We start from the raw sequence: 26,833 nt of genomic DNA, 5'->3' as shown, positions 1-26,833 counted from the left end.
TTAGTATACTTAACCTTATGGGGTAGGTTCCATTTTTTTTTTTTTTTCTATTATTTTATTTTATTTTTGGGACAGAGAGAGACAGAGCATGAACGGGGGAGGGTCAGAGAGAGAGGGAGACACAGAATCGGAAACAGGCTCCAGGCTCCGAGCCATCAGCCCAGAGCCTGACGCGGGGCTCGAACTCACGGACCGCGAGATGGTGACCTGGCCGAAGTCGGACGCTTAACCGACTGCGCCACCCAGGCGCCCCTGTATATGAGTATTTAGTATTTGTTACAGATTTGTTACAGTCAGCTTTATCAAAACTGGCTATTATAACTTCTGCTTTTTCATAATTTGGCTTTTTAAATTCTATCTTAGGATCATAAAGATATTTATATTTTTTCAGATGATTTTGAAGGTTTTATTTCATTTGTTTTACCATTTCAGGTCTTTAATTCACCTGGAGTTTATTTTTGCCTGTTCTTTTTCTGTCTTCTGAAGCTTGCAGGGCTCACCGTTTGACTCCAGCACATTTCTCATTCCAGTCATTGTTTTTTGGCACATTGTTTTTCTCTTAGCAAGAACAGAATGGGGATATAAATGACCTCCAGGCTTAGAAAAGTATCTGTTTGAAGGCCTGTAAGGAAGAAGCAAGCGGCAAAAATGAGGTCAAGAGGGTCATCGGGAGGAAACTCTGCGAAAGATGACGCGCAAGCATGGTTCCTCCTTCAGACCAGGAACCTGAGGATCCTGGAAGAAGAAGTGTGTCTACAGGGAGAAAGAAGAGTGTCTCAGAGGGCTGGCCCTGAAGGAGAAGCTTCTGACAGCCTCCTCACGTCCTACTCTTGAAGCCCTTCTGCATCTACCGTATCTACTTTTTAATTTTACCTCTTGTTTCTACTTGCAAGTCCTGTGAGCTTCTTCCATCCTGCACTAGAAAACTGTGAAACTAAGGCATGTAAGAGACACACAGAAGTTTTTGGTGGATCTGAGATTAAAACATAGGTCTCTTGGCCATCAAATGGAAAGGGTTCGGGTGGAGTCCAGTGGAAACCAGTTTATGAGAGAAGACTTGTAAAAGAGGTTAGCATTCCAGAGGAGCAGCAGTCCAAAATTATAACAGGTAGCCTTTGATTTCCAGTGTAATCACTGCAATCATAATCATCATCAAAAAGCCTTTATGAGTGCCTGTTCGTAATGAGCAATTAAGGTAGACACTGAGCTACATTTAGAATATGTTTTTCCTGAACATGGTCTAAGAATTCATACTCTATGAAAATGAATACAAACAGATAAGCAAAGGACCTATCCATCTGACAATTAAAAGTAGGCCAATCTAGCTACTGGGGGTAGTAAAGAACATCAAACATGCCAGAAGTAGTGCAATTTAAGGATAAGGGCATCACTGGATGAAAAACAGCGCCAAGTAGGGATGGGTTATAGGGGTTCCAAGTTCAGGGAAACTGTCACCAATCAATTAGGGAGGGCGGGTCTCTTGCTTTCTGACTTCTCTCACTCCCTTCCACCCTTCACACACACGTACCCCACCCCAAGCTTTTCTCTTTCAGGTGACATAACCCTTGCTAAGGACTGAGATCAGAGGAATTTTTCCTTTGTGTTAGTCCTTGGCTTTGGATAAGGGACCTTTACCCAGCAGCAGCAGGAACCACCCTCAGGAGCCACTTTGTGCCGCCTGGCACGTCCACGGCAATTAGAGCAAAAGGACAGAGGTAAGAAAATCCCTAGAAGGAAATTCTCCCCACCCAGCTTTAGTTGGGTCACCCAGGATCTCTGTCCCATCAGTCTTGGTATTCACTGTGCTGCATGGCTCGTTATCCCACCAGCACCATTTAGTGAGCTTCCGCTGGGTTCAGTTTCTATTGGGCAAAGGAAGTCCCTGCCTCAAGTCTAGGCACCTGTGCACACTCAACAAGATTCATAAATATCTTACCTAGAAGAATCAATAGTAGAAAGACTTTACGGATTTTGCAGTTAAAAAGTTTTTTAACGTTTATTTATTATTGAGAGACAGAGAGACACAGAGCAGGAGCAGGGGAGGGGCAGAGAGGGGGAAGACAAGAATCCGAAGCAGGCTTCAGGCTCCGAGCTGTCAGCACAGAGCCCTATGCGGGGCCCGAACCCACAAACCGCGAGATCATGACCTGAGCCGAAGTCGGACGCTTAACCGACTGAACCACCCAGGCGCCCCAGGATTTTGCAGTTTAGTATTACTGTCCTAAAAGTCATTGATTTAATGTAGAAAAATAATTAACATGATCACATACACATGCAAATATATGTTAATAAGTGTACATGTATTGCTCCAGGGGGAAGTTATTGGCTCTGTCTCAGGATCTTTGCACTTGCTCGTCCCTCTGCCTGGAAGTTCTTTCCCAGATGCTAATCATGTGGTTTGCTTTCTCACTTTGGTCAGATTTCTGCTTCAAAGTCACCCAGTGACATCTTCTCTAACCATCCTTTGTCAAATAATCCTTACCTCTCACCTCTGGCTCTTGCTGCTCCTTACCTTACCTTTCAAATTTGTTTTTTAATGTTTATTCATTTTTGAGACAGAGAGAGACAGGGCATGAACGGCGGAGGGTCAGAGAGAGAGGGAGACACAGAATCCGAAGCAGGCTCCAGGCTCTGAGCTGTCAGCACAGAGCCCGACGTGGGGCTCGAACTCACGGACCGTGAGATCATGCCCTGAGCCGAAGTCAGACGCTTAACCGACTGAGCCACCCAGGCGCCCCTCAAATTTATTTTTTAATAGAATTTATTACTTTCTCACTTATATTTATTGACTTGTTTATTATTGGTCTCCCCCACAGAATGTAAGTTCTCTGAGAGCAAGACATTTGTATATCTTGATCATTACAATATTCCAGTGCCTTGAACAGCACTTGCACATAGTAGATCCTCGGTGCTATATTTATTAAGTAAATGAAATGAAATGGAACAAACATTCCTCTGCTGTTCTATGGTGAAGCTAAGCAGAAGAAACCATGAAGTCTTTCTAAACTAATCCTATTCAGCTTTAGAAACTTGGTCATTCTGAATCTCTGTCATTCTGATTCTCTGACCCCTGGAGAAGACTCCCTACCAATCTCTTTTTCAGTTCAGATGACTCCAGTAGGGCTGACCACACCCCCTAGCTCTAATGGTCAGCTTGTGTCCCAGGCACCCCTGGGCACTGTTTTCAGCTTGGGACTTGGTTCATGACCCAAGCTAGGTTATCAGACACAGCCCTCCCCAACACTTTTGCTGGAACAATAGGGAAAGAGATACTCCAGGCTGTGAGGATCACATTGGCCCAGAGCAGATGGTGGCCATTGTTACCCCATGCAAGGAGAACTTGCTTGAGAATAAAATCATTCTAGGACGGATACAGAGTCTAGAGAGAGAGAGAGAGAGAGAGAGAGTTAGATAAAGACAGGTGCACAGTAGCTTGGCAATATTATCTGAGTCCTCAGATCCAGCCCTGCTTCAAGCTAGATGTGCCATTGGATTTCCCACTTATGTGAATGATTCAGTTCCCTTTTTTTTAAAAATTTTTTTTTCAACGTTTTTTATTTATTTTTGGGACAGAGAGAGACAGAGCATGAACGGGGGAGGGGCAGAGAGAGAGGGAGACACAGAATCGGAAACAGGCTCCAGGCTCCAAGCCATCAGCCCAGAGCCTGATGCGGGGCTCGAACTCACGGACCGCGAGATCGTGACCTGGCTGAAGTCGGACGCTTAACCGACTGCGCCACCCAGGCGCCCCAGTTCCCTTTGAGCACACCAGTCTGAGTGGGTTTCTGGGTGTCACTGACCATCAAAAAACAAAATGAAAATCACACCTCGTGCCCATTTAGCTGTATAATTTGTGCCCCATCAATTTTCACTTTTTTACTGAATGACACATGCAGGTCTTTATCTAAAACTTTTGAACATTTTTATAGTTTACAAAATAATCTCGTGTGTATATAAAATTTAATTTTAATACAGTTATGTGAGGCGGGGTATATGTTGTTCTTTTAATTGGTTAAAACTGAAGCTCAAGAAATCAAGCAATTCATTCAGCATCACACAGTGAACAGCAGAGCGAGAACTCTAATGTGGGTCTTCTGGTGCTAAATCCAAGGCCTGGTCTATAGTTTTCCATCTGCTTTCTTAAGTATTTGTAGAATTTCTTCATGAATTTATTTATTTTTTGTCTCTCTTAACAGAGGAGAAGCTCACTTAATAGGACCTTGCTGTTTGCCTTGAGTCCCTCTTTTAATTCCTAGGGCAGCTTTCTGGAATGAGTGAGGTTCAGGAGTAGGGGGTTGGCTCTCACCGATCGTAAGGTTAGAGTTGGTCAGATCTGCTTTTTGTCATCAAGGAGCTTGTAATCAGCTGACTGAAATAATGCATATGTATTAAAGTGGTGCTTTTCCACCTTTTTTTGACTGCTATGGTAAGAAGCCACACACACATCATTAAAGTTTTACAAAGCAATACCTACCTTAGTACTTATAACATTCTTTGATATTTCCTATATCATTAAAAAAATTTTTTTTAATGTTTACTTATTCTTGAGGTGGGGGGCGGGGGGGACAGACAGAGAGGGAGACACAGAATCCGAAGCAGGCTCCAGGCTCTGAGCTGTCAGCACAGAGCCTGACTCGGGGCTTGAACTCACAAACCGTAACACTGTGACCTGAGCCAAAGTCAGACACTCAACTGACTGAGCCACCCAGGTGCCCCAACCTATTTCATTTTTTAAAAATTCGGATTGTGACCCACTAAATTGACTTCATCATTCAGTAAGATGGATTGAGACTCAGTTTGAAAAACACTTTTACAGGTCACATATATGTAAAGTCAAATCCAAGCTAAAGTTCAAGATCACAAATGTTTATTGAGTGCTAAAGGATGTGCTAAGTATATTACTAGGTGCAGTGAACAATAAAAAAATAATGTATGTACAGCTATCTTTATGAAGCTCATACTCTACTGGCAAAAATTAGAGAATAAGCTCAAATAATTAATAAAAGGAAAAATTTGAGCCAAAAAAAAAAAAAAAAAAAGCCCTCACAAAGATTCTGGAGCAGCAGAAGTCCTATCCCGTGAGAATCAGGAAAGGCTTTAAGGGAGCAGGTGGTATTTGAGTTGAGCCTTGAAAAATGGATACTAGAGGGACACGTGGGTGACTCAGTTGGTTGAATGTTCATCTCTTGATGTTGACTCAGGTCACGATCTCACGGTTTGTGGGATCGAGCCCTGCATCAGGCTCTGTGTTGGCAGCTTGGAGCCTCCTTGGATTCTTTCTTTCCCTCTCCCTCTCTCTGCCCCTCCCCTTCTCGTGCTCTCCCGCCCCCAAATAAACAAACTTAAAAACAAATTTTGATAAAAAGCATTAAAAAAATGGAGACTAGAACTGTGAGTGGAGGTAACAAAAGGAGCCAAAAGCATAGGGTCAGGCAAACCCAGGGTGTGTTGGGGAAAGAAAATCGGAAATTCAACGGAAAGGAAGGGTTTGCATGGTGGAGAGGTGGAAGATGAGGTGGAAGGAGGGCTGGAACCATGGTGTGGGGGATCTTGAATGCCAGATGAAAAGTCTATTCTGTATTTAATGTGATAATGTGTGTAAAATATCCTCCACGTGGCATGAAGTGGCACTTAGTTGATGTGATCTCCTCTTTCCTTCTTTACTCTGTAGGCTATAGGAAGTTTCCAAGTGGGGAAGAGAAATAGATTGATCAGGAGGAAATTGAGGCTGTGGAGGTCAGAGCTATGGGGGCCTAAGCAGGAAGGTAGCAGTTGAAATAGAAGGGGACAACTGACCTTGCGCAGGTAGGCTACGTAATTACCATTATTTTATGTAAGGGAAGATGAGGAATCCATGATAACCTTCAGTTTTCAAGTCCTAGAAACTGGGAATATAAGGAAATTGTAAGAACAACCTGGTTTGAAGAGAAAGGAGGATAGTTGGGGATATAGTAATGCTGACTTTCTAGCTGGACATGCGAGGAGAAAGTCCAAGAGGCAGGTGTAGCTCAGGGAAAGAGGGTACAGAGAGTAATGGCCTTTGGGAATCATTGTCAAGAAGGTGAAATGGTGCCATGGCTGTGAAGGGATGCTATCACAGCCTGGGACTCCTCCCCAAGGACACACCAGTGAACATGATAAAGTTCTGGCTCTCAAGGAGAAATACAAACCACAAAAGCAATTCGGTGTTATGGGAAAGGGAAGAATACAGTATAGTATATCATAGGACTACATAGAAAACATGCCTTACTCAGACACTTGGGCTCGTGGAAGGCTTTTGGAGGAAGAAGCATTTAAAGTGAGACCTCAGTGGTGAGTAGGAATAGGCCCAGCTGAAAGATGTGTAGAGCAAGAATGTTCCAGCAGGAGTACAGCATGTGAAAAGGTGGGGAGGCAAGAAAGAACATTGGTGCATTTGGGGAACAAACGATAGAGAGAATATCCTTCAGAGGTTAGTATCATACCCACTTATCATACCATATCAACACAAAGATTTAAGAGCGTACCCATGGTTTCCCAGCTGGCTAGACCTCAAATCCAGGTCCGTGTTACTCTTAAGAGGTTGCTCTTTCCATTATTCCAAGCTGTCCCATAGTGTCTCTAATGCTGGGTGGGTCCCGGTATTGTTACACTGAAGTTGTAGGGATTGTGTAGAACTAGAGGACCAAGCGTTGAACCTAAGGAATGCCAACATTTAAGGAGTAGGAAGAAGAAGAAAAGTAGCAATTGAAGAAAGTAGAGGAAGCGCGATCCAAATAGAACTGCCCAGAGAGCAGAGTATGATGGAATCCAAAGACACAGAGTTGGAAGGAAGAGGAGTGGTATGACATTTCGAATGTGGCAAGAGCTCAAGAGTCTGTGGGTTCTGACCATAGATGGCCAATGACGATATTATTTAGCTAACAAGAAAGTACTTACCGGGGTAGATCACAAAGGGTGGAAAAATAAAGGAGTGTTCAGGAAGCAGAGTAAGTGCTGGTCACTTTTTCAGAGACCTTGATTTTGGGTTTTACAAGAAGAGGAAGTAAGGGAAGCCAACTCTGTGTTGGAAGCACTAGGTTTATTAGGAAGTGCTCTTGAGATCACCACGAAGGTAAGGGAAGCAAATCTGCACCGAAGGAGAAGTCGGGCTGTGAGGCAGGACGAAGGCTCAGCTGACTTTCAGAGCTGTTCCTGGTTGGGGTGAGAGGGATGAATCTTTACGCTCCTACATAAATCAGTCATTCCGTGTGGGCTGCCTAAGAAAGAGGCATGACGTGACAGCTGAGGGCCATCTGCCAGCAGTGTGCCCACTTCAACAGCTGGGGTCATAAGTCCTTTATTCTCAAGGGGTATCCTGCCTGTGCATTCCAACATTTATCACAGCAATAGCTTTACAAGGCTAGCAGATTCGAGGGAGGAATGTTTTTAGGGTAGTAAGACTCAACTTGGGAAATAGATACATTAATATAAACATATCCTAATTATTATCCTGTATTGCCTTGTCAGGCAATATGTCAGCCATAACATATTAAAAAGTGGGCTAATCCGTTTATGAAACACCTCCCATATAGCTGGCCTTTGTTAGCAGGTGTACAAAGATAAGATAATCACCCGTATTGAGAAGCTAACAAGTTAGTGGGAGAAGGGATGCACCAAAACAATAGCCCTGTAAGAGGCTGTGCTTATCTTATTTGTGTTTATATCTGTACCACCCCATCTATGCCTGGCACACAGTAGATTCTCAATAGGTATATACAGAATGAGCCAGTGCTAGAGTAGAGCAAAAAGTGCTTGGGTCAAAAAGAATAGAGGGCTAATGCAGCCTGGAGGAGGCAGGGAATGCATCACGGAGGGGGATATTTTAAGGGAAGCTTAAATGATAATAATGAGTTTTCCAGGTAAGGAAGGGGAGGGGTGGGAGGAGTTAATTCCTAGCAGCTGTTTCAGGGAAAACAAAAGCATGAAAAAGAATACTTGGAGGGTGGGTCAAAGGTAAAGCATGGAAGGAAAAGTCTCCTATTTCGATAAAGGGCACGCGTGACACAAACACATATTAACATCTACCCAGAAACCAGTTGGCTACTGTGGTGATGTGGGATATTCAGGGAATTTACAAGAGATCGTTTTTTGAGTTGGAGTTGAATGAAAGGGAATTGTTTTAGGTGTACACAACAGAGGCAGAATGGTATGGTAGTTGAGCGCTGGTTCTTCAAGAACAGATCTGTGTTCAAAGCCTGGCTCATGTTTGTGACATGTTATATGTGGTGTCTGATACGGATACATAATAAGAATGCAGTTAATGTCAGTGAGAATCGCGGACCTGGAAGGCATGAGTGGAGTGTATATACCAGGGGAACTGTTGAGTAAACGAAACAGGAGCTATGGTAGAGTCTCATTGTAAAATCCATTCCTGTTTTTGGAACTCCTAAACCAAAATAGGGCTTCTTCCTCCAACATTTTAGTTCAGGGATGATTTTGTGTGTACGTATTTTCCTGGGAAGGGGGACAAATCAGTGCCCCACTCAATCTAAGGCAGCTCTGCATTGGGGAACTTGTCTGAGGTAGCACAAGGATAAGGAGCAGGGCACATTGTAACGATACGACTTTTAGTATTTGTGCGTGCCCTGAAACAAAGAGATCTTCATCTGGGATCCAGGGAAAGAGATTTGTAGATCTTCTGACCCTACAGTTGTTCTGAATAGGAAGCAGAGCCACCTGCTAGAAGCCTACTTTGACCAATATGAATCGATTACTCTTTTCTTTCTTTTCCATTCTAAGACATTTCTTTCTATCGCACTTATTTGCATATGTTTTGTGGTATTAAGCAGATTTTCTTTAAAACTATGAGAAAAGTTTCTGAAGGCAGCAATTTCTTCCTCCCAGTATCCCACTCTACTCTTCTTACTTGCCCCGCCCCCATGTCTCCTTTCCACCTCTGCCTCCAGCTGGCCTACTAAACTATTTGCCAGAGGCATGATTTCCTCATTCTTTCAATTCCCCTTCTCCCAGATTGAGAAATTCTGGGCTTGCTCTGGATTTTTTTTACAGTCTCAGGTTTTCATTTTTGTTTTTTCTTTTTCTTTTCCAGCAGATGCCCCAGTCCTGGGTTCGCATGTCTTTGTTGTCAGCCTGTGGATCACTGATTGACCAGCCTGAGCCAGCGGGTCCCTCAGATCCCAAGGGACAGACTGGGCGGTGCTTTTACCCACACCGTGAGACTCCTCATAATTGCATCAGTGCCGCACGTACCTATGGAAAATACTAGTGGACTGTCAGGCTTGGGGTTAATTGGTTTCAGCTAACACCTTATGGGAGCAGAGTCCTTGTGCACATGCTGCCGTGGTACAAGTGCCCTAACTAGCTTCACACCAAGGGGAGTGGCATCCTGAAGGAAAGCAATTCCTTTTACTCCACCCCTTTCATCCACTGCCACTCACAGATTAGCCTCCAGCTCCTGCCCGGTGGATCAAAGACGAAATCTTAGAATACACGTTTTCAAACTCAGTTAATTGTTCATTAATATCCGGGAGTGGCAGATATACGATGCTTCCCTTTTCATGGCAGGTCAAAGATGAAATTTGATTATGCTTTGAAGGGTGTGGTTTGCCTCTTGAAATTCCCGGCAGTGTCTTTACCAACGTGGTGTTGCCCAGAGCAGCCCAAGTGCCCTTATCTAACCAAGGGAGGCGCACTTGTCTGCATATATACAGGCAGGAGCCGACGCTCGGAAAAGTCAAATCCAGCCTGCACAATGAAGAAGCAACCTAAGAAGGATGAAGCTCCACACTGTGAGCTCAGTAAGTAGCCAGCAACCATGCGGAAGCCCAAAGAGGTTGCTTAGCTGAGCAGACCCGTTAGGGGGACATGAATGGCTCCAGCCATTTTACTTTCTAGTTGCAGCAGAAGTTCCCACAGGAAAGGTTCTGGTCTGGAAGGACTTCATCAAGCCTTTCTGAAAACTACCCAGAGGTGTTGGAGAGAGATTCTCAGAACTAATTTGTGCATTTTCTTTTTCTCTCTAGGGGAAGTTCTGTATGGAAACCAGCCTGTTCCAGAGTAACTGAGGATACTCAGCCCAGTTTTTTTGTCCCTGAGATTTTTACTTTGTACTTGATTTGGAGTTTTCTTTTTGCAGTTCATTCTCCTTCCTCCTCTCTTGGACTCTTTTTACTATCTAATAAAATTTTCTCCTAGCAGTTTTTTACGTGGAGAAAGAAGTTGGAGGGGTTTATGCTTCTTTTCCTCTCTAAGCCTACAATTTGGTTAGATAAGCCTGGTTATCTTCAACGTAAGCTGTAGGGGGGTGTCTAAGAATGTTTCTGGAAGCTCTAAAGGGCATTGTAGAAAATGAGGGTGGCTCGTCAGACAATTTTTCTTCCCTCTAAAGCACCACTAGGCTGGCTATCATCTTCAGGGAAAGGCTGGCGTTGTGAGGTTGGGGCTGGGGCGGGATCGCTTTTAGGTAGGCAGAGATAAAGCTTGGAGGAAGAAGTGAACCAGCCGGGTAGGATGGAGGAAAACAATTCATTACAGAGGCTTGGGAGTGGGGCATCTGATGCGGTGGAACTGGCTGTACTAGCTGATGTCTCGCGATTCCTCCCGGGTGTGGGTTGCTTTCGGTGAAGCAGCAGATACTATGGTGTGGCTCTGGGGACGAGAGCATATGGTCCTGCCAGGTTGGCTAAACTTTATGGAGTGGAGCTGTACCTCGCTGAACAAAGTCTCCAGAAAAAAAGGGGGCTTGACTGCCAGTATCTAATGTGAGGCAGCGGCTAACTGAGGTAGGAAATTGATCTGACCCGGGACTGGGCGCAGGACCGCCGGAGCCCCGATATCCACACTCAGTTGAGCACGACCCGCGCTCGCAATGGCTCGGCGAGAAACAGCTCCAGCCCAGGCCGTCGTGGCCCCGCCTCCAGCCTGCTGACCCTGGGGTGGGCGGACCCTCGGGACGCCCTCAGCTGGCCACGCGCGCCGGCAGCTACCGGGAATACGAGGAGTCCAGCCAATAGGAATGTGCAACTGCGGTCCTATCGGCCAATCGCGGGGCGTGTAGGGGGTTGGCCGGCTTGGCTCTAGCTCCCGGGATATGGAGCGGCCAGCGCGAGGGCATCCTGTCTGGTGGCTGCGGAACCGGTAAGGCCACCGGCGGGCGAGGTCAGGGGTCACGCGGCCGCACCAGTTTCCCCAGGCCGGCCGGGAGGGCGCGGGGGTGGGCCAGGGAGCAGGCGCCGGGGCCAGTATGGGGCACGCGGGGCGCCATGCGGGACGGCGAGGGGCGGTGCGGGGGGCCAGACAGAGCCGCCTTATTCGAAGGAAGACAGAGAGCGGGGCGGGGGGTGGGGGCAGGGAGCGAACGCCTGAGGTTGTGGGGCCTCGTCCCTTCCCCGCCGCGGCCTAGGCGAAATGGCCGAACCCCCGTGTGGACCTGCTGCCGCGCCGGAACCCGTGATCCAGGGTGCGCTGACCCGCTTCACGCCGCGGAGGAGGCGACGGGCACAGGGCAAGGTCCCCGCAGCCGCCTTCTTATCTGCGGAGCCCTGGGGCCGCGCCCGTTCCCTGGGCCTCCCGCCGCTCCTCTTTAACAATAAAGATCACTTTAGTGCAGCCGACATCCATGGAGCGCCTTCGAGTGAAGGGCCTGGGCAGGCCGCTGAGTACTCGCGTGTAGATTGGTTTTAGGGCTCTTTGTGCCGCTTCCTGGCTCCAGGTACTTTTATAGGGGGCACACGGTATTGAAGTGGGGTGGATGCTCTCCAACTGTTCGGTTTCTTGTATCCCTGCTTTTAAAGCTGCGATATTCCGTCTTTGGATTCCTTTCCACTCCCCCCCCCCCCGCCGCGCCCCAATTCCCCGACTCATGTACCAGACGATTTCAAAGAGCATCATTAGGGAAGAAGTTGAGGAACCTGGGATTGAGTTTTCCTGTGTGTAAAATGAGCATATTTTCATATTGTCTGTTGCTTTCAGAAGAGTGCTGCGAAGTTAAGGGAACGCGGCATATCTTTAAAGTGGAAGGCAAAAGCAGAAATTCTGTGGAAGGAGCAGCAAGGGCAAATGGGCTTCCAGAAACTTTTGCTGGCCATTATTTTAGTGAATGTCGGTGAAACCGGGGGGACACTGTTGACCGTGACTCCTGTGAATGGAAGGCCCACCAGTTTGCACCACTTCTTGGCTTTGTAAACCTTTGAGCAAGTTGCTTAGCCTCCTGGTTCATTTGTCTCCAGGAATTTAAAATGAGAATTGATACTATAAATCTTACAGGTTTGTTAGTGAGTATAAAATAAGTTGATACAGATGAAGTGCTTAGTTCTTGGCGTGTAGGAATTTTTATTACTTAACACGTGCCTTCTTTCCACTAAAGATTCCCGTCTAAAGAATTTTGATCTTATAACTTACCCTTTGCTCAGAATCGTGTGAGCCTATTGTGAATGAATCCTTAGGCCCTTGTTTTCCATCCCTGGTGTTAACGTTGACCTGAAGGTATAGTATAATTCCGGGTGATTAGAGGCTTCCTACTGGGTGTTTACTGTATCATTAAATAAGGTTGGAAACTATCACTATACTAGGTATGGCTGTGACAGCTGTGTTGAGTAAACGAAGCCTCAAAACTTTTTGGGCTGTTTAGTTTTTCATTGGAAAATACTTCATTGACAGTCTTGGCCCAGGCACGGTTTATTTTGGATCCACTACCAAAAAGGCCATGATTGCAGTATACTTGGTTTCTCATGTTTCCGGGATGGCTGTGGGACTTCGGAGGGGAATTTCTGGGCAGCCTGGCAACACTTCTTGTTAATGAATGGGGAAGCTTGGTATGAATCTAATCTTACTTTACTGTTAGGAAATCCGCAGTGGTTCCTTGGATTACTCTACAGAGCAACTACTAAGCAGTTTTACTTCAGTTTTGACTCAGTGACGTCAAGGTTAGAGGTTAGAGAACAGTATCCATAAAGTAGCATCTTTTGGGTGGGTGCTGTGGAGTGAAAGGCATCTTTATTCCTTGTCTCCTCCCCATGTACATAAATACAGTCTGCTGACAGATTTATACCCTTTCCATGAGCTTAAAATTGTCTCTTTTTTTTTTAATTTCTTTTTAATGTTTATTTGTTTATTTTGAGAGGGGAGAGGGACAGAGAGAGAGAGAGAGGGAGACAGAATCCCAAGCAGGCTCTACTCCAGAGCCTGATGCAGGGCCCAAATTCACGAACTGTGAGATCGTGACCTGAGCTGAAATCGAGTGTCAGACACTTGATTTTAGGGCCACCCAGGTGCCCCTAAAAGTCTCTCCTAAGTTCTCACAGTGTTATCTGGAAGGCGCTAATGGAAGACTGTTTTGTCTTCCAATTCTCCCCTTCCATGAAAGCTGCTATTTACACACATAGCATAATCACAAAATGAGAAACTCTGAATTTGTGAAAAAGAGTATGCTGTCCCGATTTGGCTGAAGTACGGATGGTATACGTTCAGTTATTTAGCTTTGGAATGAGACAATTTAGTACTTCTGTAGGGTTGAAAGTTGGATGTGGGTTTGGTGAGGGTAGAGGACGGTGTCTTCTCGAAACCTCTTTACTTGTGCTTGAGTAAGGAGGAAAGGGAGTGGCATCTTCAAAGAGTTGAGTGTTTAAGGCAGAAAAGGAAGCCTTTTGCTCTAATGTTGTTGTCATCCTTATCATCTGAGTCTCTGTGGTCTGAATAAAATATTTTGGAAAAGAAGGCAGGGAGCATTGGAATGTGCAGAATATAAGGCTTTGGAAAAGCTAGACCCCTTTTGTCTCATCAGATGCTATTCATTCTTTTGATAATTTAACAAACAGATATTTAACAATTGACATTTTTGGGCCCCTGGAGACACAAAGAAAGACCCTTCAGACATCATCAGGGACATCATGGATAACATACAACATTGTTTGTATTATAAACTATAATAAAATGGGAATGGAATATAAAATAGTTGGCCAGGAATGATAGAAAATATACTTATCATCTAGTTCCTTTTCCACTTTTAATTTTTTTTTTTTTAACGTTTACTTATTTTTGAGACAGAGAGAGACAGAGCATGAACGGGGGAGGGTCAGAGAGAGGGAGACACAGAATCTGAAACAGGCTCCAGGCTCTGAGCTGTCAGCACAGAGCCCGACGCGGGGCTTGAACTCACTGACCGCGAGATCATGACCTGAGCCGAAGTTGGCCGCTTAACTGACTGAGCCACCCAGGCGCCCCTCCACTTTTAATTTTAAGGCTGAAGTCACTTACATTTTTTAATGTGAAGACCAAAGTTTCCAGTAAAACCTTGAATTGGGAAGTTGAGGTTCTTAGGCTTGTCTTTATGCTTATTGCTGGTAGGTGATCTTGTTTGGGTTATTTTTGTTTTGGTCCCATTAATCGCTAGTAATCAAGTGACTGCTAAAACCCCTAGGTAATGAAAGGAGAAGGCTGCAAGTTAATTATTAAAATTTTAAACAGGTTCCAAAGAGCAGAAGGAGGCAGGTGTGCAGCTGGAGAATCTTGTAGTAAGTGTTATTTGTCTGTACATATAATTTTTCTTTACTTTAAGAAAAGACGTGTTGAGGAAAATATGTACTCAAATTGTTAAGGCCAGGCTACGTCCGAGGGGCCAGAATGTGTCATTGGAATGAATGAATTGAATGTAGTCTAGTAATAATCATTCTTCACATTTGCCAGAGGAAAATGACTCATGCAAGTGTGAGGGCAAAACCTTTTTGCTGAGGCATGAGTGGGTATAGGCTTATTTAATACTGACCTTCTTATTTCAATATAAAGGGGTGTTTGAAATTGTTCACAGAGTGTAGAGTTGCAGGATAGATGCGTCAGGCTGGGAGGCCAGGTTGGTTCCCCCAAAGGGAAATGCACTGCTGTTTACTTCTGGTTAGGAAGAAATCAGAGGAAGCTCTCTGTGTGAGAATTGGGAGGAACAAAGACCCAGCTACAGTCTCTAGAGGTAAGACTTCAGGGACCCTGACTTGTGAGCATAGAGGTTTGAAAGCTGGTTAACCCTCAGCAATGAGCAGAGAAAGTGTTCTGTCTAGTAGGTATCAGGTCCTTCTAATTCTGAAGTCTCTGGTTGATGAGTGATATATTTTTTGAAAGATCAGTACTTCTGGACAGCCTGGCCACATTTCTCCCAGCTGTTATCATCTTTGACACCCAGGCAGCCAGTTTCATTATCTTTCTCCCCATTTCTTACTCCCTCTCTCCTTGCTGCTTAACATTTTTTTTCTTCTTTTTTTTTTTTTTTTTGTCATTCAGTGTTCTCAATGTCATGTTTTTCTTTCAACTGTGAAACAGATTCTCAGAAGTCCAGTTCAAGCGAGAAACAGCAAACTTGATGTTGAGTTGAAATTGTGGTTCTCTGGGAGACTAAGCAAGATTATCCCAATTTTGAAATTATTACTACAGTATACAAAGTCAGTAAAATGAAAAACAGTCCACACTGGTATCTTAATGGCCATCGTGCCAGAGTGAGAAAGAGACACACACATACAGAAGCCCTGGTGCGTATTAAGCACATTGTACAATAGGAGTACTGTTTGTACTTTGTGAACTGGGTGTGTTTCTGTGGCTTTGGCTGAAGACATTCTGATATGAAGACATTCTCTAGTTAGGTAGTGAGGATTAGAGTTTTCAGGCCTTTTCTTAAACTAACACCACAGGGACTTTTCACTTTTCCTTCACAGAAGTAGGTGTAATCAGTCTCAACCTGTCTTTTCTTCATTTTATCATTTTCTATCAAATTCATTTTCATAACAGAAAAATAGGAGGCACTTACATCTAAATTTAAAAAATTCTAAACTTTGTATCCTCAAGAATAATTTAGAAATTCACAAGGCTTTTTAAAAATTAATTATCATAGTTGACATATAATATTACATTAGAGTCAGGTGTACAACATAGTGATTTGACAATTCTGTACATTATGGGACACTTCCCATGGTACATGGAGTTCCCATTTGCCACCGTGAAATGTTACTACAGTATTGTTGACTATATTCCCTATGCTTTCGTTTTCATTTCCATGACTTATTTATTTTAAAATTGGAAGTTTGTACTTCTTTTTTTTTTGAGAGAGAGAGAGAGAGAGAGAGAGAGGGCGCAAGTGAGCGAGGGGCAGAGAGAGAGGGAGGGAGAGAATTGGGGCTCACCCTAAGCAGGGCTCAAGCTCACCAGTGCAGGACTTGAACTCAGAAACCATGAGATCATGACCTGAGATGAAGTCAGATGCTTAATGGACTGACTCACCCAGCCACCTGGAAGTTTGTACCTCTTAATCCCCGTTACCTATTTTGCCCATCTTCCCTCACACCTCCACTCAGGTAACCATCCGTTTGGTCTCTGTATTTAAGAGATTCTTCATTTGTTTGTTTTGCTTTTTAGATTCCACATATAAGTGAAATCATATGGTATTTGTCTTTCCCTCTTTGACATATTTCACTTAGCATAATACCCTCTAGGTGCTATGTTATGCTATGTTATGTTACTCCTTACATGGGCTTTGGTGGGGGTCTTGGGGCAGCACCTGTGGTCTAAATCAGGGTGGGAGGAGCGCCTAGGTGGCTCAGTCAGTTGAGCATCGACTTCAGCTCAGGTCATGATCTCACGGTTTGTGAGTCACGCTCTGTGCTGACAGCTCAGAGCCTGGGGCCTGCTTCGGATTCTGTGTCTCCCTCTCTCTCTGCCCCTCCCCTTCTCATGCTCTCTCTCTCTCTTTCTCTCTCTCTCTCTCTCTCTCCGAAATAAACATTTTTAAAAAATTAAAAAAATAAAAATAAAAAATAAATCAGGGTGGAGATGTTCAGTCCTTCCATGCTTTGCAAAAGCGATTCCTGACTACCTCGTGAATTTTGCCAGTCAGCTTTAAACATTCCTGTTCACATTTATTTAGCCAGTTGCTTCCATATAAACACTTTTGGTTCCCTCTATGAGAGTTTGTTGCCTTCTTAATGCTGTCTTTGATTTTATTTATATAGGGGAGGGGAGGTAAAAAGGGATGAATTAGAGGAATGTTCAAAAACATTACTCTCTAAACTTTAGAATTAATTTTAGAGAGACTTTTGCAATATTGAACACTACTCTGAAATCGGTGAAATAGTTTGTATGTATGTATTTATTTATGTTTGTTTATTTTTGAGAGAGAGAGAGCAAGTGAGGAGTGGGAGCAGGGGAGGTCCAGAGAGAGAGGGAGACACAGAATCTGGAGCAGGCTCCAGGCTCTGAGCTGTCAGCGTAGAGCTCAAACCCACAAACCGTGAAATCATGACCTGCGCTGAAGTCAGATGCTTAACTGACTGAGCCACCCAGGTGCCCAGGTTTATTTATTTATTTTGAGAGAGGGAGTTTGTGCACCAGCAGGGGAGGGTCAGAGAGAGAGGGAGAAAGAGAGAGAATCCCAAGCAGGCTCCGCACTGTCAGTGTGGAGCCCAACTTATGGCCGGTTCCATCTCAGGAACCATGAGATCATGACCTGAGCTGAAACCAAGAGTCAGATATTTAACCAGCTGAGCCACCCAGGCGTCCCTTAACTTACATGTTTTTTAACATTCAGTATTTCATACTTTCTTGGGGGCAATTTAAAAACAGATTTGGGCTATCTAAATTGTTCTTTAAAAAATTAACTGTTCTTCCAGAGTTCTTGTGAATGCTAAGAGAACACATGAGATAATGTTAATAAGATGTTCAGAATTGATTATGGCTAGTATGTGTTTGGGGGGATACCCAAATTAAGGAGTCAGGAAACTCCTGACAAGGCAGCTTCTAATTTTTGCATTCAAGTGAAATTCCCAATTCATAATTTCAGAGCATGGCTGTTTGGGCACTAAGACAAAGTAGTAATAAGTTAAGCTTAAGATAGTATATTATATTCCTGCCAGCTGGACAGCTGCAGATCTCTGATTATCCATTACAGAAGTTTTGTCAGACAGAGTTCATCTACACATTCTGAAAGTATTTGTTTGGAAGCTGAGTGAATCCATAGGACTTTTGCATTAAAAAATAAATAAATGGTACAAGTACATGACAAAATGATTTTTTTTTAAGTGCAAAATGGTTTATGGTGTATATTCAGTGAGAGGTCTTCCTTTCACCTGACCTTGTTTGTACTTCCCTACTCCTTCATCTTGGGGACAGCATTATTAGTTTTTGGTATGTCCTTGAGAGATAGTCCATACATGTACGTATGTATATTATCATCCCTCCTCTTTTTTTCTTCTTGCCATATAAATGATTCCATACTGTCTATAAATTGGATTTTTTACTTGAAAACATATCTTGGAGATTGTCTCCTATCAGTACAGTTAGATATGCTCTATTATAATAGCTGCATGGCATTCTATCCTGTGAATATACATAGTCTATTTAACCAGTCTTTGATATCAAGGTTGTTTTTAGTCTATTGATACTACAAACAGCGTTACAGGAAATTTCCTTGCACATACTTCCTTGTATGAGTGTTTCTTTAGGATACATTCTTAGAAACAGAATTGCTGGGTCAAAGGGTGCTTTTAACATTTGAGACAGAAAATGTAATTTTATTAGCCTTTTTATCTTGTAAAACATTTGTTTGAAAGTAATCTCTGTGGGGCTTGATCTCATGTGGGGCCTGAACTCATGACCCCAATGTGGCGCTTGAACTCATGACCCCGAGATCAAGAGTCACATGGCTCTATTGCTCTACCGACTGAGCCAGCCGGGCACCCCACTTGTAAACATTCTTACAGCTTTTTTTGTCTTGAAAGAGAGAGAGAGTGGGTACACACAAGTTGGAGAGGGGTAGAGGGAGAGAGAGAATCCCAAGCAGGCTCCATGCTCAGTGAGGAGCCTGACATGGGGCTTTATCTCACGACCCCAGGATTATGACCTGAGCCGAAATCAAGAGTTGGACCCTCAACCGGCTGAGCCATCTAGGCACCTCATTCTTACAACTTTTGATAAGGAATGGGATAAAACAGTTTATAGTACATGTATCCAGGAGTGCCATTTTTTCTGTTGTTGCTGTTTGACAGGAGGAAACTTACTGGCTTTGGAAGAAGGTGACGCTTTATGGTTGAGGGTGAGCTAGAATATTATCAAAGGTATATTAATCATAATTACCAAGTATTGCTGGATTGATTCTGGTTGCTTATATTTCAACTTGATCTTTTTATTAATGTACTTGAATGACTGAAATGATCTGGTGGCATAGTCCTAGGGAGGAAAACTGTCTTAATATTAACTCAGTGCTTCCATATGAGTCTTAAATTTTCATGGAGATTTAAATACCAAGCATAACTGACCTTCTCTATTCCCTGCTCTCATTATGTTCTATAGACACTGGAAACAGTGGAACTTATAGTTTGTTAACTGCAAGTTTTGATGAGAAAAATGGAATCTATAATCTCTTTTCCTTTCTTAAAATAATACATTCCTGAGATTTCAGAGAGAAGGTCAGACTTCTTGTATCTTATTGGCTCTGTATGTAGTTAGTATAGGAATAGTCCCATAGAATACAAATAACAATTGTAAAAAATTTTGTCATGAAATATTTCTGTCTAAAATTATTTATCACCTTTGTAGACTGTAGGCTTGGGGAAAAACAGAGTACTATCTGAATTGTTTGTTCTCAGAATTTAATTTAAAAGCTTATTTTGGGGAGAAAATTTCACCAGATGCATTAAACAATTCTGTGCCTTAAAGAGGCTCTCAGTCATCACTATAAAAGTAATCTAATTTAGTCAGTTCTTGGTGAGTGGGGCCACATTGGAAGAAAGTTGAGTTATTCTTGATAATAACATAATACATAATAAAATATTAATAACATAATTTTAAGTAATAATAATGTTCTCAGAGTTGATCAAAGTATAAAGAAGGGCTCTTTACCTCACACCAAGTGGCCCCAAACCTTTTCCCGTAAGAGCCATAGTCCCAAAGCTAATTTGCAGTGCCTAATTTATGATGGGTTAGGATAACCTGATAACCTAGCTTCTTAGAATTCTACGTAAAATAAAAAGGCTCTGGATGGGGCCAAAGGGCTGTGCTGTGATTGGAATCCAAGTGGCTACTGCTACTCTGAATGGTCAGCTATGTAAATCTCATTTAGATGAGGTGCTAAAGAGGGTTTGAATATCATCAGTATTACTGGCATCTGTTGGCTGGTTTTTCGACATCTGGTGTCTTAAAACCTGATAGGAGGGACATGGCTAGTTGTCCATTGCAACAAAATACTTGATATTGGTGATTATAGAGGTAAAAGGTTATGTTTTCCAAATTAGTAAGTGGTAGTATGTTTTACATCGGGAAGATAGATGAAACCTAAAACCCTTCAGGTCTGAATTCTGTAATTCTTTAAAATAGGTACAGAATATGTTGGTAGATAGATTATGTAAAAAAGAAAGTAGAGGAATGTTCAGATAGGAACAAGGGACAAGAGAGATGAAGACTTTATACAGTAAAAGATATCTAAGGAGAGGCTTTATAACTTTTTAGGAGGATAGTTTTTATTGGGATTTAAGTGGGGGTTAGGGTTAACAATAAATATTGCCTTAGGGCGCCTGGGTGGCTCAGTTGGTTGAGTGGCCGACTTTGGCTCGTGATCAGGTCGTGATCTCGCAGTTTGTGAGTTCGAGCCCCGTGTCAGGCTCTGTGCTGACCGCTCGGAGCCTGGAGCCTGCTTCGGATTCTGTATCTCTCTTTCTCTCTCTCTCTCTCTCTCTGCCCCTCCCCTGCTCATGCTCTCTCTCTGTCTCAGAAATAAACATTAAAAAAATTTTTTTTAAAACAATAAATATTGCCTTGTCTTTCTCCTTCTAAATTTTTTTTTTTCAACGTTTTTTATTTATTTTGGGACAGAGAGAGACAGAGCATGAACGGGGGAGGGTCAGAGAGAGAGGGAGACACAGAATCAGAAACAGGCTCCAGGCTCCGAGCCATCAGCCCAGAGCCTGACGCGGGGCTCGAACTCACGGACCGCGAGATCGTGACCTGGCTGAAGTCGGAGGCTTAACCGACTGCGCCACCCAGGCGCCCCTCTCCTTCTAAATTTGAAATCAACTGAGAAATAAATTCCTTAAGCAGCAGATCAAAATGTTAAAAAATCATCCTGATTGGTGGGGTTGACTGAAGAATACTCCATAGATCTGTGGCTAGATGAGCTTACTACCATCTTCCCCTCTCCCCAGTTAAACTTAACCCAACAGGATGCTGGACCTCTGGGACAACCACTCATCCCGCAGTCCCCCGACCCCCACCTGGGCCTTGCAGGCCAGAGAGAAGTTCTGGCATCATGCAGACTGTGCCTACTCCTCCTGGTACCTCATCTTTCCCTGAGAGCCCAAGAAGGGAAGGCCATGGTGATTAGTTTCTGCTCCCGGTTGTTGAAGGGTTAGGGAATGAGAAATGTCGTAGGAGAAGTCTCTCTCTCCTCAGGGAAATATGAGCCTGGGGAATAATGGCCCTCCTTTTCTCCCCCCTTCTCAGAAAATTGAAGCATGAGCTTAAATTGTTTCCTAGATCAAAAAGAGTTACAGATCTTTGTCTTTTGGGGCGCCTGGGTGGCTCAGTTGGTTAAACGTCCGACTTCAGCTCAGGTCATGATCTCATCGTCCATGAGTTCGAGCCCCGCGTCGGGCTCTGTGCTGACAGCTCCGAGCCTGGAACCTGCTTCAGATTCTGTGTCTCCCTCTCTCTCTGACCCTCCCCCGTTCATTCTCTGTCTCTTTCTGTCTCAAAAATAAATAAACATTAAAAAAATTAAAATAAAAAACTTGTAAAAGGCAGGGGGACCAGTCTGGTTTTAAATATTTGAGTTAATCTGGAAGCAAAGGGCAGAAACTGGGGAATCGCCTAGCAGCCTCTCTGTGGATGCTTATTAAAAAGTATTTGCCTATTTCCCTGAAACACCTTTTGCTTCAGTTTGGCTTAGAAGTCTTATTAGCAAGACTTTTATATTTTTATTAAATATCTCAATCATACTCTGAAAACTGATTATTTTCAAGGTTATCTAATTCAGTAGAAGGATTCTTTTCATATAACACGGGATCAGTTGTACAGAGTAACAAAATGCTGGTTCTAAACTTTTAGTTTGTTCTTGCTGATTCCTCTCTTCCTTTTCTCCATTTCAGAATCCTATTCTAAGAACTTGGACACTCAGTCATCCACCATGGTATTGGGTCCTGAACAGAAGATGCCAGATGGTAATTTACAGCTTTGTGTTATTGTCTGATTTTTATTTGGAACTAAGTTTATTTTTTTTTTTTTAATTTTTTTAATGCTTATTTTTGAAAGAGAGAGAGAGAGACAAAGCATGAATGGGAGAGGGGCAGAAAGAGAGGGAGACACACAATCTGAAGCAGGCTCCAGGCTCTGAGCTGTCAGCACAGAGCCCGATGAGGGACTCGAACCCACGAACCATGAGATCATGATCTGAGCTGAAGTCAGACGCTTAACCAATTGAGCCACCCAGGCGCCCTGGAATTAGGTTGAAATCAGTAACAGAAATTGACCATATTTTCCTTCTTGTCATCTGTGGTAACAAAAACTGTCCTTAACTCCGCTTCCCTAGCCAACAGTATCATCACAGAGACCTGCTCCAATCAGGTCGGATCCAGTCACCATCTGCTGATTTAGGCTGTAAATGAAAATGGATTTATAACTAGAGAGATCTGTCTCCTGTCTTATTTCCAATTCTGAGATGAGCCAAGATTAGCTACAAGTTTGGTTTCTATAGCAGTAATGCTTGCAAGGGCAGTATTAATCACAGACCTGGCATAAAATTCTTTAGAATGCTTTGGCTTTTCACAGCACTGCAGATACTTAACGTGAGGAGCAATAAAATACTGAGCAAACACCTTAAACTGTGTATTCCATTAGAGCTTCTTGAGTGCTCTAATCCTTCCGAATTCTAAATGTCCCCTGTAGAATTTTCATTCCTTTTCTTTAAATATCTTCATTAATTCAGGGCCACTTCACCTCAAGTGGGTCAGCTCCTTATAGAAAGAAAGCTTTTGTTTTTCTAATTGGAGGTTGCAAGGATTTCTTGGAAACCCTAACATTAGAGAGCTCTGTGGTTCAAAATAGCCATTTGATGGCTACCAAACTAGGCTTTGTGTCCTTCTGGCAGATTAGCCCTTTTCTTCCAGACCCTCCCCTTCCCAGCACTTAAGATTAACTGCGAAATGCAGGACTCAGGGAAACACTGATTACCAGTCTAGGATGAGACCTCCTATCACAAGGGTACCCACACCCCGTGACCCAAAGCTCTTCACTGCAGACCGTAGTCAGGAGGCAAAGGGTTCCTGCTTGGTGGCTTTCCTGCAGGTTCAGATTTTAGCTTGAACTGTGGCAGGATTTTTCAACTTCCACATTTATTGAGAAGCCTGACAGAGGTATAATGTCCAAGGATGATTCTTTGAGTAAGTCCTACCAAATGATGGGTTGGAGACAGAACTAGACAGACTTCGTTCCTTTCTTCTAAAAGTTAAGATTTTAGGTTTTACCAGCCTGGGAATGTTATATTTTGAGCCCTAGACTTCCGTGTTTTTAGAAGAAAATGGAGTGGTTCTAAAAATTGCTACCTGGGAATATAGAAGTGTGAAAGTAGGAAAACCATTGCAAGATGAGTGTTAAAACTGATCGAGAGCTGAGTGACTGGGGAAGAGGGGTGAGAGGGAGCTTTGTTACCATAAGCTTTTTTTATTTCCTGAATTTCCATCCCTGTGAATATATCGCCTATTAAAGAATTCATTTATTTTGGGCGCCTGGGTGGCTCAGTAGTTAAGCATTTGACTCTTGACTTTGACTCAGGTCATGATCTCACGGTTCGTGAGTTTGAGCCCTGCATTGGGCTCTGTGCTGCCAGCATGGAGCCTGCTTGAGGTTCTCTCTCTCACTCTCTTTCTCTGCCCCTCCCCCACTGGTGCTCTCTTTCTCAAAATAAATAAACTTTTAAGAAAGGAATTAGTTTATTAAAAATATAAATAAAATATTAGAAATAAATTGAGTAGAGTCAGCTTGGTCTTGTGCATTTAGGTATTAAAAGATTTAATTTAAAAGTTACTAAGGATGAGTTGTCAGTGTATTTTGTTCATTTTCATTTCTTCTCAAATTTGTTAATTTAGATGATGCTTCTGGAGACCATGGGGACCCTGCCAGTCTTGGTACCCTCAACCCTGCCTATAGTAACTCATCTCTTTCCCAGTCCACTGGGCACTCACAGGAGCCCTTCACCACCTACTTTGATGAGAAGATTGCCATTCCTGAAGAGGAGGTTAGTGACAAATCTTTGGAGGAAAACTTTATTTAGAGAAAACTTAGGAGTGAAAAGTCTGCTGGATAACTCAAGATTAATGGCCTCACATCTAATTTTGGCAAGCAGTCTCTGAAGACAGCTTTTGTAATCAATAAGTAGAAACTGTTTGGGAAAATGAGGACCTTGAAAAACAGTTGCCACGTTGACCTAGTGAATATTTTTTGATCTAGAAGTATGAATTTCATGTTCTTTTTTTTTACAGTGTCCCATTTAGGTAGTGATTGGGCATAGGGGTACTGATAGGTATTAGACTGAGAGGCTGATTGATGGGAAGAACAGGTAAAGAAAGGGCTCCTATTTGGACAGAGAAGAGGTAGCTTATTGATAAGAAGTGGGTAACATGGAAGTTGAACTTGGACACACGCAGTGTCCAACATCCTAAGTCTTTCGATCTTATGAAGCTCATATTGTTGTTTTATATGTAACAAAATAACAGATAAATTAGATCAGTAATTTGGAGGTGGTAATTCGTTTGATGTCTTCCTCTCTCGTATAGTATTCTTGTTTTAGCTTTCGTAAACTCTGGGCTTTCACGGGACCGGGCTTTCTTATGAGTATTGCCTACTTGGATCCAGGAAACATCGAGTCTGATTTGCAGTCTGGAGCGGTGGCTGGATTTAAGGTGAATATCTGGTCTTACCCCTGTCCCTTTTAAACACACAGTACACCCTCACATCCTTTCCCCCTACAATGCCTGTTGGATGTCAGCCTCGGGAGTTACATGCAAATACTTTATTGGCAGTAATGCTTAGGTGAAAAGTACTTTCCACCATCTGCTTTTTTTTTTTTAATGTTTATTTATTTTTGAGAAAATGTGAGTGGGTGAGGGGCAGAGAGAGAGGGACAAAGGATCTGAAGCATACTCCTCACTGAACAGCAGTGAGCTCAATGTGGGGCTTAAACTCAAGAACTGTGAGATCATGACCCGAGCTGAAGTTGGATGCTCAACTGATTCAGTCACGCTTCTGTTTTTTTTTTTAATTTATTAAAAAATTTTTTTTAATGTTTATTTATTTTTGAGAGAGAGAGAGAGAGAGAGCCAGCGGAGGAGGGCAGAGAGAGAGGGAGACAGAATCCAAAGCAGGCTCCAAGCTCTGAGCTGTCTGCAACGAGCCCCATGTGGGGCTGAAACTCACGAACCTTGAGATCATGTACTGTGCCAGAGTCGGATGCTTAACTGACCAAGCCACCCAGGTGCCCCTTAATTTATTTTAGACACATATTTGGTTTTAAATTTTTGTTTTGTTTTATCTACTCCACATAGTTTCCTTGAACAAACGAGAAACTGTAGGTGGGAGAAACTCAGACTCAGAAAGGTATGAGGTGACCTAGCAGGTTATGTACAGAACCTGATACAGAACTCAGGTCATTTGATTCTGGATCTGGGCTCTTTCCCGAATGTTGTATTTCTCATTCATGTTGCTAAACAGCCAAACAAAAACACCCCAGTTGTCTAATGAGTGTTATGATGGGATTTTGTTCTTTTCTAGTTGCTCTGGGTTCTTCTGTTGGCCACCATGGTGGGGCTCCTACTCCAGCGCCTTGCAGCTAGACTGGGAGTGGTCACAGGGTTGCATCTTGCTGAAGTGTGTCACCGTCAGTATCCCAGGGTGAGCAATGTAGTGTGCGGTTTGTTACTCATCTCATAGGAACCTGTGTGTCTGGTGATACGTGCTGGCCGGAGGGCTTGGCGGTCAGGGGCCCTGAGGATGAGTCCCAAGGAATATTATTTAGTTCCTCTTGCTGCCAACCCATATTTCTCTACTTCAGAATTTAACTTGGGATTCGCTTTTTGCCAGAAAGCTTCCTTCGAAAAATTCAGTTTGCATAAATACCTGCCATTCGTTCTGCCTTCTGGCATCTTGCAGTGCCCAGCCCATGGAGGGGTGGGAGTGCTCTAAGCACTTTGAGTCATACATCTTTATTACTATCATACATATTTTCTTTTTTGATTGACTTTGTCATCAATTTGAAAAATAAGGTTTTTCATTTTACTTTACTACATGTGGCAGGATCTTTGGATTTGTTAATAATTATTTTTCAATTTACCATGACCCTGGAGGTTATACTGTCTTCTGCAACTTTTTTCTGGACATTTTGGCCCTTTCTCACTGCTCTCTAAGGCAGGAACGGACTCTGTGTCTGGAAGATAGTTTTAACCTAGGTTCATCTTTAGATAAGATACTGATCTGCCTCTGGTTTGTCCTAAATGTTTAATCTCCTTTCATGGCTGTGAGAAACTATCTGTATCGGCTTTATTTCCCCATATATGCTTCTCAAAAAAGCCATGGTAATTTATAATTTCTTGTAGCTTCTTTTTCTTCATGTATCTTAACAGTTGTTTTTTGTGACAATTTTTTTGTATAGTCAATACCTGAAGATGTATGTTTGTTTTTTTTTTCTTGACCTCTGCTAGCCAGTATTAACTAAATTTGTCTTTTAGCTGGATTATTTGACCAGATTAGTTTCCTCTTATATGCCACTCAATTCCAATCACTTCGCCCTAAGTCCCTTTACATGTCTGTCCTTTATCACTTGCTTGTGTATTATTATTAC

At 43.1% G+C, this 26,833-nt stretch overlaps 1 protein-coding gene across 4 annotated transcripts in view; it reads left to right on the top strand.

The window, feature by feature from the left end:
• The first annotated feature begins 7,081 nt into the window (after positions 1-7,081).
• Positions 7,082-26,833, top strand: part of SLC11A2 (solute carrier family 11 member 2) — a 40,746-nt gene continuing 20,994 nt past the window's right edge. The window contains exons 1-6 of one of the 4 annotated variants that reach the window (XM_049625445.1): positions 17,140-19,067; positions 21,150-21,278; positions 22,092-22,163; positions 24,087-24,235; positions 24,774-24,899; positions 25,768-25,887. In XM_049625445.1, the coding sequence (XP_049481402.1) occupies positions 21,254-21,278; positions 22,092-22,163; positions 24,087-24,235; positions 24,774-24,899; positions 25,768-25,887 (492 nt within the window). In that variant the 5' untranslated portion in view covers positions 17,140-19,067; positions 21,150-21,253. Of the gene's footprint in view, positions 9,780-10,643; positions 11,119-17,139; positions 19,068-21,149; positions 21,321-22,091; positions 22,164-24,086; positions 24,236-24,773; positions 24,900-25,767; positions 25,888-26,833 lie in introns of those variants that run through there. The other 3 variants (XM_049625444.1, XM_049625443.1, XM_049625446.1) reach the window with 3 other exon arrangements.

The sequence above is a fragment of the Panthera uncia genome, chromosome B4 (assembly GCF_023721935.1).
Source record: "Panthera uncia isolate 11264 chromosome B4, Puncia_PCG_1.0, whole genome shotgun sequence".
Taxonomy (NCBI): domain Eukaryota; kingdom Metazoa; phylum Chordata; class Mammalia; order Carnivora; family Felidae; genus Panthera; species Panthera uncia.
Note: the sequence above shows the minus strand (reverse complement) of the source record. Positions and strands in the feature narration are given on the sequence as shown.